The 14,957-nt window shown below is 42.7% G+C and overlaps 1 protein-coding gene across 12 annotated transcripts in view; it reads right to left on the bottom strand.

Annotated features, from left to right (window-relative positions):
- spdl1 (spindle apparatus coiled-coil protein 1) overlaps positions 1-14,957 on the bottom strand; it is a 232,230-nt gene that overhangs the window by 106,814 nt on the left and 110,459 nt on the right. For 11 of the 12 annotated variants that reach the window (XM_049740274.2, XM_049740280.2, XM_049740227.2 and 8 more), the window contains one exon: positions 6,386-6,526. The exons of the other annotated variant lie outside the window; for it this stretch is intronic. In XM_049740274.2, coding sequence (XP_049596231.1) covers positions 6,386-6,526 — 141 coding nt within the window. The remainder of the gene's footprint in view (positions 1-6,385; positions 6,527-14,957) is intronic. 12 annotated transcript variants of the gene reach the window in all.

Raw genomic sequence — 14,957 nt, 5'->3', positions numbered from 1 at the left:
CCACGTTTCCATTTCGGGCTATGCCCGGCCGGGCCCCATGGGCGAAGGCCCGGCCACCAGACGCTCGCCTTCGAGCCCCGCCTCCAAACCAATCAACCAATCAATCGGCACGCACACGAAGCAAACCGCGATGTGACATACGGCACAACAGTGGACGGTAGTAACAATGAAACGTATATACTCACTTTGTGTCAAAGACACACACGATCACAGCAACGTAATCAGTCTATACCAGCAACCTTTAACTTACCGGTGCGCACAAGTGAATGGGTGGAATGTCTAGACCCCGAATGTAAGACAACCCCCACAACCGTCTTATTTCAATGCAAAAAACATCATCTTATATTCGGGCCAATACGGTAATTAAGAACACCCTCTGAAACAGCATCGACAAAGAGACATGCTGACGAGGAACAATTCAAGCTTTCTGGAATGCCGAAATTATTGCTGAAGAGCCAGGTGACAACGACGAGACAATGACGAGATGGAACTTGTCATGTTTAATGGCGAACCTGTCTAACCATTTAATCCAAATACAGAAGATGCAGACTTTGATGGATTTATGTAAAAAATATTGATTAACAACAATGTGAGTACAGTACAGTACATGGTTATACAGTAGAATTAAATTAAATACAATTGAACTCATACAATTCAAGTCTCGCTTCCGTGAATTATTGTTTGTTTACCGTAATTCGTGGTATTCAGTTAAGTACAGAAAAGCCCCTACAACGAGCCTTTTAACCCGAAGCCCCTTATGGTGCGGAAAATACGGTACGTAAAAAAGGAAACTAAATACAGTTAAAAATATAGTCAAACCTCGGTTTTCGACCACAATCCGTTCCAGAAGGTGGTTCGACAAGTGGATCGTTAGAATTACGAATCTATTTTTCCCATTTCCCATAATGGATAAAGATTTTACATGACATACTACATACATGTAATACATGAAAAAAACGTGGTGCAGTTGCGCGGTCGGTGGCGCACTACGGTTGCGCGTTCTTTGGTGTGCTGCAGTTGCGCCATCGGACAAAAATGCGCAAATGTAAAATTGCTTAAAAAAGGTGTGTTTTTTTTTGCTTGGAACGGATGACATTTTTCCTATTATTTGAACGACAGAATTATAACAGTCAGATTGATAGGGCCAGGCAAAAGATATTACATTGATACTAGTATATGCACCAACTTCTGCAGCAACAGATGAAGAATTAGAAGAATTCTACGAGAATTTACAAAAAGAAGTAGACAACAAAGAACGGCAGGACATCTTAATCATTTCAGGAGATTTCAATGCCAAAGTCGGAAGCAAAAAAAACAGTGAGAAGATGGACTGATCGCAATGTCAGGGCTAGGGGAAAGAAATGAGAGAGGCTTTAGACTTGTTGAATTTGCACTCTCAAATCAATTGGCAATTAAAAACACAATGTTTGAGAAACATCCAAGAAGGCCGTATACATGGACATCACCAGATGGAAAAACAAAAAATCTAATTGACTACATCATGGTTGAAAAGCGATGGTCATCTATAATACAAGATGTCACGACAAAACCAAGTGCTGACTGTGACACAGACCATGAACTTCTCGTAGGAACAATGAAACTGAAATTAAAGTGTAAGAAGACAACAACAAGACCTGTCCGTTACGATGTACGAGACATAGATCAGAACTTCACCATAGAAACAAGAAACCGTTTCCAAGCACTGTTGATCGACATTGAAGAAAAAGAACCGGACGACATGAGGCAAAAAACATATTAATGAAAACAGCCAAAAAACATCTAAAGAAAAAGCGAGGCAAAAGAACAACCTTGGATGACAGAAGAGACGCTAAACAATATCGACAAAAGAAAAGAAGCAAAGAAATCCTATGGACTACATAGCAAACAGTACAAAGCAATAGCAAAAGTTGTGAAGCAAATGTGCAAGGAGGATAAGAAGGCATACCTGGTTAAAAAGTGCCGGAAAATTGAGGACCATATGAGAAAAAACAAAAGCAGAGAAATGTATGAAGAAATAAAGAGTCTCACAAAAACTTTTCAACCCGGTCTTGGGGTAATTAAGGATGAAAACGGCAACACACTGACCGAGAATCAGGCAATTGTGGACAGGTGGAGGAGGTACTGTGAAGGGATGTACGCACAAAATGATGCAGAAGAAGTATTGGACCAGATAGAACCAGAAAAAGAACCACAATTACCACCACTCAGATCAGAAATCGAATGGGCTATCAAATCCCTTAAAGAAGGAAAAAGTCTTGGATGCGACAACATACAAGCAGAAATGTTGAAAGCAAGTGGAGAAGGAGTAGAGGTATACCATAAATTGTGCACAAAGATATGGCAAAAAAACCAGTGGCCGACTGACTGGAAAAGGGAAATTTTCATAACTATACCAAAAAAGGGAGACTTACAATTGTGTTCCAACTTACAGAACAATATCGCTTATCAGCCATGCAAGTAAAATACTGCTCAAAGTTATCATGAAAAGACTGGAAAGTAAACTGGAAGAGGAAGTTAGCAAAACACAAACAGGATTTCGAAAAAACAGAGGAACGAGAGACCACATTTTCAATCTACGAATGATGATTCAGAAACATCGGGAAGTGAATGTAAATCTTCATACATGCTTCATAGACTACTCAAAAGCCTTTGACTGTGTCAATCATAAAAAGCTCTGGCTAACTCTCCAGGAAATGAACTTCCATCCACATCTGATTAACTTGATTAAATCACTCTACAAGGGCACACAATCAGCTGTACAACTCGAATGTGGAACAACAGAATGGTTCCCAGTAAAAAAGGGAGTGAGACAAGGGTGCATACTTTCACCACACCTATTTAGTCTTTACACTGAAGGAATGCTGACGCATGACTGCACTGCGACCTACAGCGACAACCGCATAGTGAAGTTTGCTGACGACACGACTCTGGTGGGTCTCATCACGAAGGGCGACGAGACTCGGTACAGGTCGGAAGTTGACCTTCTGACCACGTGGTGCAGGGACAACAACCTCCTGCTGAACGTCAATAAGACCAAGGAAATCATTGTTGACTTCCGGAAGGGTCACACAACACACCTGCCGCTGATCATCGACGGTGCTGTGGTGGAGAGGGTGAGCTGCACCAAGTTCCTGGGGGTGCACATCAGTGAGGACCTCTCCTGGTCCGCAAACACCTCGTCACTGGCAAAGAAAGCTCAGCGCCGCCTGTACTTCCTGCGGAAGCTCAGGCGTGCATGTGCTCCTCAGGCAGTCCTGTCTACATTCTACCATGGCACCATTGAGAGCGTCCTCACCAGTTGCATCGCTGTCTGGGGTGGTAACTGCACTGAACAGAACTTGAAGGCCCTGCAGCGCATAGTGAATACGGCTGGTAAGATTATTGGTGCTTCGCTCCTCTCCCTGAAGGACATTTACACCTCCCATCTCGCCCGCAAGGCAACCTCGATTGCCAGAGATGTGAGTCACCCGGCTCACTCTTTGTTTGACCTTCTGCCCTCTGGGAAGAGGTACAGGAGCCTGCGCTCCCGCACCACCAGACTCGCCAACAGCTTCTTTCTCCAGGCTGTTAGGGCCCTGAACTCGCTACCCCCTTCTGCGTAGCGTGCGGCACTGTTGCGCTATTTTCGGGAATGTCTGCTGTACGCGCACTTGCTCCTTTTTTTTTCTGCTCCTCTTATTTATTTATTTATTGTTGTGTTATTTATTCATTATTTATTCAGCACGCTTTTGTTATACTTGTTTACTTGTTTGTCTGTTGTGAGCCATGTCTTGTCACCGTGGGATAGGGGGGAACGAAATTTCGGTTTCTTTGTGTGTCTTTGGCATGTGGAGAAATTGACAATAAAGCTGACTTTGACTTTGACTTTTTTTGACTTTGATCATGAGGGCAGTGGAACACGACCATAGGAGATGTGAATATAATGAAGCAAGAATGCAGGGGCTGACCATCAGAGACCTAAGGTATGCCGACGACACTGCGCTGCTGGCCACTACTCCAAGAGGGCTGGAAAATCTCATCAGGGCGGTCAAACAACACAGCAAAGAGAAAGACCTATATCTGAATGTGAAGAAAATGAAAATTATGGACACGGACAAGTGTGAAGAGAAGGCGGTAATAACAATTGGTGATGAAGGAATAGAAAGGGTCAGTCATTTTGAGTATCTTGGAGCCAGAATAGAAGCAAATGGAAAAACTACCCCAGAAGTACGGAGAAGACTGGCAATGGCATTTTCCAAAGTGAAAAAGATGGAGAAGCTCTGGAAAGGACAGTGTATCGACACAAAAATGAGAATTCTAAAAAGTACAATATTTCCAATTGCAACTTACGGTTGTGAGGCGTGGACCATCAACAGTACTGACAGCAAAAAGATCACCGCCTTCGAAATGAAATGCTACAGAAGGATTCTGCGCATATCGTGGATTGATAGGATATCAAATGGCGAGGTGTTGACACGAATGGGAGTTGCATCACCAGTACTGCTGCAGACTGTGAGAAAATTGAAACTGCAATATTTTGGGCATATCAAACGCCATGAGTCACTTGAAAAACACATTCTGGAAACAAAGATGGAGGGTAAAAGACGAAGATGAAGACCAACAAGAAGATGGGAGCAAGACATACAGGACTGGTTGGGACGACAATAACAGAAGCTGGCAAAATAGCAGAAGACAAGAGTGCTGTTTTGCAGGAAGGTTCAAGAGGCAACGTCCTACAGCGGGACAAGCTGAAGAAGAGAAGAAGAGAGAGAGAGGCCCTAATCCTCTTACGTAAATTACTGTAATTCGGTACCAAGGTAAAAAACAACAAAACAACAGAGTCCACTTACTTTTAAAACCACACATTTATTTAAAACTGCTTAAACCGTATAGTAAACTCCATACGCTAAAAAAGAGCAGCAGTAGCATGGAGCCTTTAAGTCACGTCTATAAAAACAAGCAAGACTAATAATAAATAACAATATTCAACTATATACATAAAAAAGAGCAGCAGTGGCATGGAGCATCTCAAGCCTCAAACCTCTCAAGCAGTTTTTGCACGTTGGCTTGTTCGAATCTGTAATCAGGGATGATCATTTTCCGCGGATCAGCGGATTTCCGTGTTTTTTTCTGTCGAAAGTATCATTTTCGTGAATCGTGTAAATCCGATGAGAAAGTTTTTTTTTATGTATAGGGGCGGGTTATGGAAGCGGCCGGCCAGCTGGCTGGGCAACGTTAGACTCGGTGACTCGCAAGCATTCGCCCGCCTGCCACGACGGCATTTTTTGGCACATCTCAAGGCAAAATTAGTTAAGCTGTGAGTACGGAAATCAGCTTGCCTCTGTAAACCTAACTCACTGGCAGCAGTGATGCGACAACATCCGCCTTATTTTGGGCAGCATTTTGGCGCTACTTTCGTCACATCATTTCCACTTGTTAACTTACGCGGAGAACTAGTGTTTTTACACTGCCACAATGTAAATTTGCGATTGGGTTTTCATCACTTGTAAACGAGTTATTTAGTTAGATAGATCTAGGGCCTACTCAGCAAAAATTTTCGCCAGCATGAGGATTGTGCCAGGGAAATAGACAAGCCGAACAGGATCAAGAACTGCTTCAGATGGGCATGGCTTGAGAGCAGCGTCATTGTACAACTTGGAACACAGTTCGTAACCACGTGTCTGACGGAACATATCGTAAAGTAGATGTCCCGGGAAGGTTTTGTGTATTTTCTGCCAAGATATGGAGGTTGCGGCGCTAGGAACATTAAGGAGCACATCGAAACAAAAAAACAAAAAGGTACTTTTTTACTTTTACAAGCATGTGGGTTTAGAAAGTAACATGATGTAAGCTAATGTTACGCTATTGTCATGGTATTGTCATGTTATCCTTAAAGAATAAATCTCAACGGCCCCCCAGAAAACCGGCTACCCCCGGTCGGCCCCACAGACCCCAGGCTATTTTTCAGTGTTTTTTCACATTTGCCATTCTCATCCCTGTGTAATTGCCCCGGTTGCAGCCGCCTCGAATGCAAACTATATCCACACACACGACTCTCTGAGCAACCTGGCTTCTCAACAAGCCAGCGTGTTGGACTTCCACTCCCACTTGCTGAAGCCATTGTTATGAAAGACTGAAAGTTTCCTTCTTCAGCGCCGCTGACTGCTGCTCCGTGGTGCTCACATGGGTATACTGCCCCCTTCAGTTTTGGCAATAATCGATACAGCTCGACGAGTGAAAAGTTAAATATTTAGTAGTCGGTACCACAAAAAGTATCAACATATATTTTTCTGCGTGTTGGTACCGAATTGGTAGCAAAAGTATCAGTTCTTTTGACAATACTAGTTAGAGGATGAGTAAATGTCTCGCCAGCAGATACACAATTTCCAAATTGATCAACACTCACCTCAACCTTCTCCAGTCTCTGTTGTTTAGCCATCAAATGTTGTATCTCGTCATTCTTCTGTGACAACATAGAATAGAGTCTGTCCAGCTGAAAGGGATCAGCTCTTGAACATTGGAGTTGCATAAGGGTGGCAATGTGGACCTGAACAATAAACATGGATAGTGACAATTATGCTTTGGCCATTTTGTGATATTTAGAGTGGACCCAACCTCCCTCCTCAGCACCAAAACCCCCAAAGCCAAAGCTGCACAGCATGATGGTGCCTCACCCAACTTCAGAGGGAACAAATCACCATTAAATGCCAACATGTTGCGTTAATGTGGGTTTGCGAACCCTTTTGGAACAAACAAACCCTTGATCAGGAGACTTACATTGTCACATTGGAAGCTTTCCAAGACCACGGGTTGTGTATGAAAACTGCCCTCAACAGGAGTAACCGGTAACTGTGGCATCTTTTCGGCTTTGAAGATGCAGGAAGACCTGCTAAAAATTCCCTCCTTCCAACGGGGGTCAACCCAACCACCTTGGCATTGCAGGACCAAGCTTGACGTTCCCAGCATAGGAACGTCAGGCTTTGATGCAAGTTAAAAATTGGGAAATACGTTTTCACCAGGGCTGTGGACTCGGACTAGGGGACTCGGACTCGGTCGGACTCGGTCATTTTTGGCGGACTCGTACTCGGTGCTGATTTTGACCGAGTCCACCGAGTCCGACAATAAAAAAAATACGTTCAATTTTATTTTCATCATGCTGCTGAGAATGCGCGTAGGAATACTGTCCACAGCCCTGCTTACGATCAATGCGGCCACGTTGAGTTGCACTTAGGCTAATGTTTACATTATGTACCAATGTCAAGGACGATTATGTCACCCAGCTTATATCATTGATGTGTTTCGATAGTTGTGGGGTCGTCACTAATTATTTGTGTTTAGATAAATGTCTGAGCTATAATGGTGTAATTAATGATTAAAAAATATTATCTTACATGTCCTGTGTTTCAGAATGGTTATTTAATTGGGGGAGAGTGTGTGTTTTCAAGCGTTTTGCCTCATGCCAATGGCACTCAGGGCTAAGGGTGGGCTTCAATGACTATTTTTGTAAAGCCACGCATTTAATACCATGTCAAATAATATATTAGAGTGTAGGTTATGTTCCAATGTATCCACTTCTATCGGTTAAATTGTCAACCGTACATTTATGACTACGCCATGAGTGCTCTACGTTATGAACTAGCACAACTCCAGTAGGGCAGGGAAAATGTTATCGATCCGACGTCCGATTGGAACGTCGCCTCACTTTTACATCCGCGCTCTCAGCAAGGGATCCTATATAAGCCAAACTAGCCAGTGTGAAAGTAGTTGCGCTCGTTCTGCATATATAATTAGCTATTTTGTCCCTCGGATAATCATGGCATCCAGAAAGAGTCATGTGTTAGCCTTGAATAAAGACTAAGCAGTCACATGAATTAACAGAAAAAAATGGACATCCGGACTCGGACTCGGTGGTCAAGAGGCCGGACTCGGACTCAGTGCAAAAATCCGACCGAGTCCACAGCCCTGCTTTTCACAGAACAGTTAAGACTCAAATCTTGACAACGATTTTTGTCTTGCCTGAAACTTCAGCTGTGGATGGTTACGTCACACCTTTGTCTGTCTGGAGGTAAAAGGCTCTCTCTCGCTCTAGCTCTCTCTCGCACTCTTGCACTCCTTCTCTCTCCCTTTGGTAATGTTTATTTATATTCGTGTGGAAACAAATCAAAGTTCCTTCCCTCTACTAGTCATGTGAGACTCCAGATCAGACGTAAGTGCCAACTTCTCTTTAGCTAAGACCTGCACTGTGGTGCATATAGATGCAAGAAAACGTTGGCATTTTCAAGTCCGCCACCTTAGTCAGTACTACCACATACTTACGCTCATCTGCTATTAGTGCCACTCCTCTCCCTTTTACATCCCATTCATTTTCCTTAAGTTCCATTAATTTTGATTCCATGTGTGTGTCGAGGTCAACCTCTATTTTGGTAAAATGTGTATTTTATTGTAGAACCCCCTTTTTATTTTAAGACTGATTTAACAAGGTTTTTTGTCCATTCCCCTCGAGCAATCCAAAATTAACATGGTGCCGCTAGAGTTGACTGGGAGTAACGGCAGGCATTACTCCTGAGTCGCTATTAACTGTCAACATTCTTATTACGATACATATTGGTGCCACATGTGACAACAGATAAATTGTTTTTGAACCCCTATACACGCTACCCACAAATGCATTAGATGAAATCACAGTTTTCACTTCATTTGATCTGCCATGACTTGAAGAACCCAACGTTTTGGAGATTTTAGCTGAGTTAAAATGTTAATTCCGCCTTTAAGTCATCTATGAAGTATTGTTTTCCTCTATCCGCTGATTTTGGAGCATTCCTGATCATTGTTCCTAAACAAACATCAGCCCAGTCCAATCCAAGAAAATGATTTCGTCCTCACTTTGTGACATTTCAGAATGGTAGTGGGGGTGTGGCGCTTGCAATAGCAACACGCAGCAGCAGTGTGTGAGTAGAGTTGAGTTGTTTCAAGTGTTGTTTGAACTCTGGACGTTTTGTAACTTTGGCTACACAGTGTCTGGACAATGACTCACTGCAGTGACGTGCGGTGAGGTTCATGACTGGGGAAGCACTGATGTCACCCCCCCCCCTCCCTCGGTAAAATGTGTCCGGCATCTAACCGTGTCACAAAAAAGGTTGGGAAACGCTGCTCTAGTGTGGCTTATTCATTATTTAATTTGAACTATTTTAATTAAAATATATCAGCAATCTTCACACATAAGAACACTCAATAAAGCACATGGAATCAAAAACTTGTTTTCGATCGTGCGTACCACTCTGTTCCGAAGTCTCGTTGTCCCAATCAAACCTTTTAACTCCGGAGTTGCTCTTCCTTTACTGATGACCTCCTGCTTCGACCGAAAACCCATAGTTGAAAATCGTTTGGATATGTAATCCTCCATTGTAAAACGAAATGTAAAAACGAAAAAAAAAAAAAAAACTACCGTAATTGCCAGACTATAAGCCGCACCGGATTATAAACCGCACCAGCTAAAATTCAGGGATATTTCTTTTTTTTTTCTTACATAAACCGCACCGGACTATAAGCCGCACTTGCACACGAGTTTTTTACAAAGAAAGACAGTACATAGAAAGCCTTTTTAACGTTTTAATAACATACTTGAAGATGTCTTTCTAAACATTGCCTGTGACGCAGCAGTAGTACCGCAGCAACGCGGAAGTGTGCACACCAGCTATTAGCAATGAAAGACTGGACACAAAGTTTTTTTTAAAGCTTTAATAACATACCTTAACATTTCTTTCCAAACACTGCCTGTGACGCGGCAGTAATACCACAACAACACGGAATTAACACAGCAAAGTCACTGAGACGCGGCGGTAATGGCGGCGGTTACACAGCAGCAACACGGTAGCACAGCACGAACAGGGCTGGTTAAAAAAAACATACCAGTAAAAGTACAAAAAGATCCGTCTTCATCTTCCTCCTGTGCACTGAAACCAAGTCTTCCTCCTTAGTGTCCGATTGGAATAGCCTCAGATATCCTTCGCCTCACACTTTCTCAGTCTCTCTTTCGTCGTCGGTTTTATGCATTTCTTCGAGTGTGAAGAGGTTCTGTTCATGCTAATCTTATTCATGCACGAAGCGCTACATTATATTAAACTAGCGAGCGACACGTACAGCTTAAAAGCGGCATCATATTCATTTATTTTATCCCCCATAATGACGGTTTGTGTATAAAAGCTTCCTGTCTTTGTGTGAATGTGGGTGTGTGCGTGATGCGCGAGACGATCACGTCTTCTTCGGCGCATTATCTCTTCTTCGTCTGTCTCGCTCTTGCTTCCTGCTAGAGCGCCCCCTGGAGACCGGAGGCCGTAAAAATCCATAAGTACGCTCCAGAGTACACACAAGATAATGTCATCAACATCGACTGCCTTTGGCTTAAAAGCTGCATCATATGTATTTATTTTGTCCCCCATGATGACAGTTTGTGTATAAAGGCTTCCTTTCAGTAATGTCCGTCTTGATCGCGTGATGCGCGAAATGTAAACAAAAACTAGCACGTCTTCTTCGGCGCATTGTCTCTTCTTCGCCTGTCTCGCTCTTGCTTCTTGCTAGAGCGCCTCCTGGAGGCCGGAGGCCGTAAAAATCCATAAGTACGCCGCGCCGCCGTTTAAGGTTCAAAGTAACCTTCTGAATAAAATGCATTAAAAGTTCACATTCATTACAACCTGTTTTTGGTGAGCAAAATGTCAGAAGAATTGAATTTAAATGCTGATTGATTGGGTTTTAATACAATGCAGATTACTTCACTGGTTTCTTCTATATCAAACAAGTTGTTATCAAACAACTTGTTTGATTTAAAAGAAACCAGTGAAGTGATTAAAAAAAGGAAAAACAAGATGAACTTAGTACAATTACAATGCAGATTGTCCAAACAGCGCCACTGCTTTGTGTAATCTCTGAGTGATATGGCAGAGTAAGAGAAACGGTTTAGAGCACAGGTGTCAAACTCAAGGCCCGGGGGCCAGATACGGCCCACCACATCATTCTATGTGGCCCGCGAAGACAAATTGTGCATCAAATTCGTGTGTCATTACTAGAATTGCAAATTGTCTTCACTTTTAATAATAGCTTTTTTTAAAAATATTTGACCAGTTTTTACTCGTCTGATTTGAAAACGAGTTGTCAGTTTGTTTTGTAGCTTTTACTGTATATAATAGTGTTAAGAGTAAAAGTGATCAAGTCATCACAAAAATCACGAAAAAAATCGTATATAAGCCGCACCTGACTATAAGCCACAGGGTCCAAAATTTTGGAAAAAAGTCACGGCTTATAGTCCGGCAATTACGGTAATGTAAAACAAAATAAAGGGACGACTGCTCCTCAGTTGTTCACTATGAATTTGAACTGGGGATCTCTTATTCTACAGGTAGGCGCATGAAGCATCCAGGGATCACTAGCACCCCCTGCCATAAGGCTGGAGAACCTTTTTTCGTAGCCTCCGTAAGGTATCTTTTCAAAGCCATTTTGTTCATCTAAAGAAACACGACGTTACAGACATGACAAAAAACACAAGATATTATATGTCAGCTTAACTACAGAAATTAGTTAACATAGCCACAGTGTTGGAACACTTAAACAGGGACAGAAAGACAGAGAGCAGTTCTGTCTAACTGCATAGCCTGTCAACATAGGCAGCCGTGTGATTACGCAATCCTCAGAGGAGGCTAGACAGGAAGTTGGCTCCTCCGAGTGACTCTTCTTCAGTTTTAAAATAACTATAAAAGGTCTGCGATTTTGGTTTAAAATGATACAAAACTATTGAAATTAAAAGGAAAATGAATTTACAATGAAAACAATTGAATTTGTTTTTCCCTTTTTCATGATGGCAGGGAAGGCGTAGCACGTCCCTGACTGAGTCGTGGGTCTTTTCCTTTAATTGACACTGCTCTGTGACCTTTTGACATGTCTCTCGGTGAATGGGGAACCGCTACAGCACTCAAGGCAACTCCTCCTCCTCAGTAATGCCAAGATTGGCTCTATTGATCCAGATGCGTCCTTCCCTCAGGAGATCATCCACCCGGGGGGCCCGCCGGACAACAAGGTACCAGAGAAAAGAAGGGGGGGATGCGGCGGTGTGCGACAGAGGCTGAGAAGACTCGGCCATCAGTGGAACTCTCTCCTGTCTATAATGCTGGTGAACGTACAGTCACTTCGACATAAAGTGGATGAAGTACAAGTTAATGTTTGATCCCAAAAAGAGTACAGGGATCCTTGCATTCTTGCCTTTACAGACACATGTCCGCAAGTCCTTATAGACGCTAGACATTAAACTGCTGACTGTGTCACTAGTATGTCTGTTTTATTTGCCAAGGGAATTCTCTCAAATCTTCGTGTCTGTGGTTTATACAGTCATATGCAAAAGTTTGGGCACCCTTGATCATTTTCAAGATTTTCCTTCATAAATCATTGGTCGTTCGGATCAGCATATTCAGTTAAATATATCATATAGCAGACAAAAACAGTGATATCTGAGAAGTGAAATCAAGTTTATATGATTTACTGAAAGTGTGCAATCATTGCCTACAAAAAAGTAGGAAGGTGCATACATTTGGGCACCCCAACAGACAAACGACATCAATATTTATTAGATCCTCCTTTTGTAGAAAGAACAGCTTCTAAACACTTCCTATAGCTTCCAATGAGAGTCTGGATTCTGGTTGAAGGTATTTTTGACCAATCTTCTTAACAAAATAGTATCTCCAGTTCAGTCAGCTTTGATGGTTTCCAAGCATGGACAGCCCGCTTTAAATCACACCACATATTTTCAACAATATTCAGGTCTGGGGACTGAGATGGCCATTCCAGAACGTTGTACTTGTTCCTCTGGATGAATGCCTTAGGGCAACAGGTCGCCCGTGAGGACCGCATCAGTTGCCCACAGGACTGTTCTAAAATTAGCTCAAATAGCGGCACTTGTTAGTGAGCTGCATCTATTTATTTTACAGTTAAACCTCGGTTTTCGAACGTCCCGGTTCTCGAACAAATCGGACTTCGAACAAAAAATTCTAGATTTTTTTGCTTCGGTTGTCAAACAAAATTCGGAGTTCGAACCTCGCGAGATGAGCCAGGAGGACCCGAGAAAACCCGACCGCGCGGCCCGGAAGCCGACTGACTCCGTTGTTATTGTATTTTCGTTACTTTGAGGATTGTATTAACCCCTAATCATGCCTCCAAAGAAAGCAAGTGGGAGCACTAAAGCCATCCTAAAACACGAAGACGCTCTTAAAGCAATGCGACAGTGAGCGCCCGGCGCACTGCGGTTGCGCGATCGGACCAAATTAAGATCCCTGCGCACTGAGGTCCACTTAAATTTTGGAAAGTACATCAGGACTTTAAAAATATTTTCTAAATTTTAGCAACGGCTCTGTCACAATAATGTGACCAGCACGGTGCAATTGCGTGGTCGGCGACGCGCTACTGTTGCGCGTTCGGCGGTGCGCTGCAGTTGCGCGATCAGACAAAATTAAGCTCCCTGCGCACTTAGGTCAACTTAAATTTTGGAAAGTACATCAGGACTTTAAAAGTATTTTCTAAATTTTAGCGACGGCTCTGTCACAAAAATGTGACCAGCGCGGTGCGCTACGTGCTACGGTTGCGCGTACGGCGGTGCGCTGCAGTTGCGCGATCGGACAAATAAGCGCAAATGAAAAAATGCTTAAAAAAGGCGGATTTTTTTTGTCTTGAAACGGATTACAATTTTTTCCAATATTTTAATGGGAAAATAGATTCGGAATTCGACCGATTCACTTCTCGAACCGCCTTCTGGAACGGATTGTGGTCAAAAACCAAGGTTTGACTGTATTTTTGCTATTCTTGTTAAAATCACACTTACAAGTGAACTGGAAATGACAATAATACATCGTGAAAGCCTAATTGAATGTGTGTCAAACTGGTAGCCTTTTGCCTTAATCAGTACCCAGGAAGTAGCTCTCGGCTTAAGAAAGGTTGGTGACCCCTGCCTTAGGGGAATGTGAGCAGTGTTTGGGGTTGTTGTCTTGTTGAGGTATCCAGCCCCTACGCAACTTCAACTTTGTCACTGATTCTTGAACATTGTTTGCAAGAATCTGCTGATACTGACTTGATCCATGCAACCTTCAACTATAACAAGATTGCCAGTATCTGCACTGGCCACACAACCCCACAGCAAGATGGAACCACCACCAAATTTGATTGTGGGTAGCAAGTGTTTGTCATTGAATGCTGTGTTCTTCTTCCTCCTTCTTCCCCTTGTTATATCCAAGTAAATTTTAGTTCCATCAGTCCACAGCACCTTATTCCAAAATGAAGTTGGCTTGTCCAAATGTGCTTTAGCATACCTCAAGCGACTTTGTTTGTGGCATGTGCAAAGAAAAGGCTTATGTCGCATTATTCTCCCGTACATCATCTCCTTGTACAAAGTGCACTAAATAGTTGAACGATGTACAGTGTCACCATCTGCATGAAGATCAGGTTGTAGGTCTTTGGAGATGCTCTGTGGGTTGACTTTGACTGTTCTCATCATCCTTTACCTCTGCTTATCTGAGATTGTTCTTGGCCTGCCACTCCGGGCCTTAACTCGAACTGTGCCTGTGGTCTTCCATTTCCTCACTACACCACAATTTCACATAGCTTAATAGAAATATAAACAGAATAATTGTATTCTTCTAATTACCAGTACCAACTATTTAAAATAAATAATTTAGTGCACTTTACAATGGAAGAAAATTGAGCAGGTTTAAGTTATCATAGGTGTGGCCCTCTCACACAACTCAGGTTTTTCATGTGGCCCCTTGTAAAAATTAATTGCCCACCCCTGCCCTGAACTATGACGTTGAACAATCTTTGCTTTCAGGTCATTTGTCAGTTGTTATGAGGCTCCCATGTTGCCACTCTTGAGAGAAGATGCAAAGAGTAGAACACCTTAAGTACCCGTAACTGGAGATGTTTTGTAAAGGAGAATGGACAAAATACCT

Source organism: Syngnathus scovelli, chromosome 1 (genome assembly GCF_024217435.2).
Source record: "Syngnathus scovelli strain Florida chromosome 1, RoL_Ssco_1.2, whole genome shotgun sequence".
Lineage (NCBI taxonomy): Eukaryota > Metazoa > Chordata > Actinopteri > Syngnathiformes > Syngnathidae > Syngnathus > Syngnathus scovelli.
This window is presented reverse-complemented; position numbering and strand designations above follow the sequence as displayed.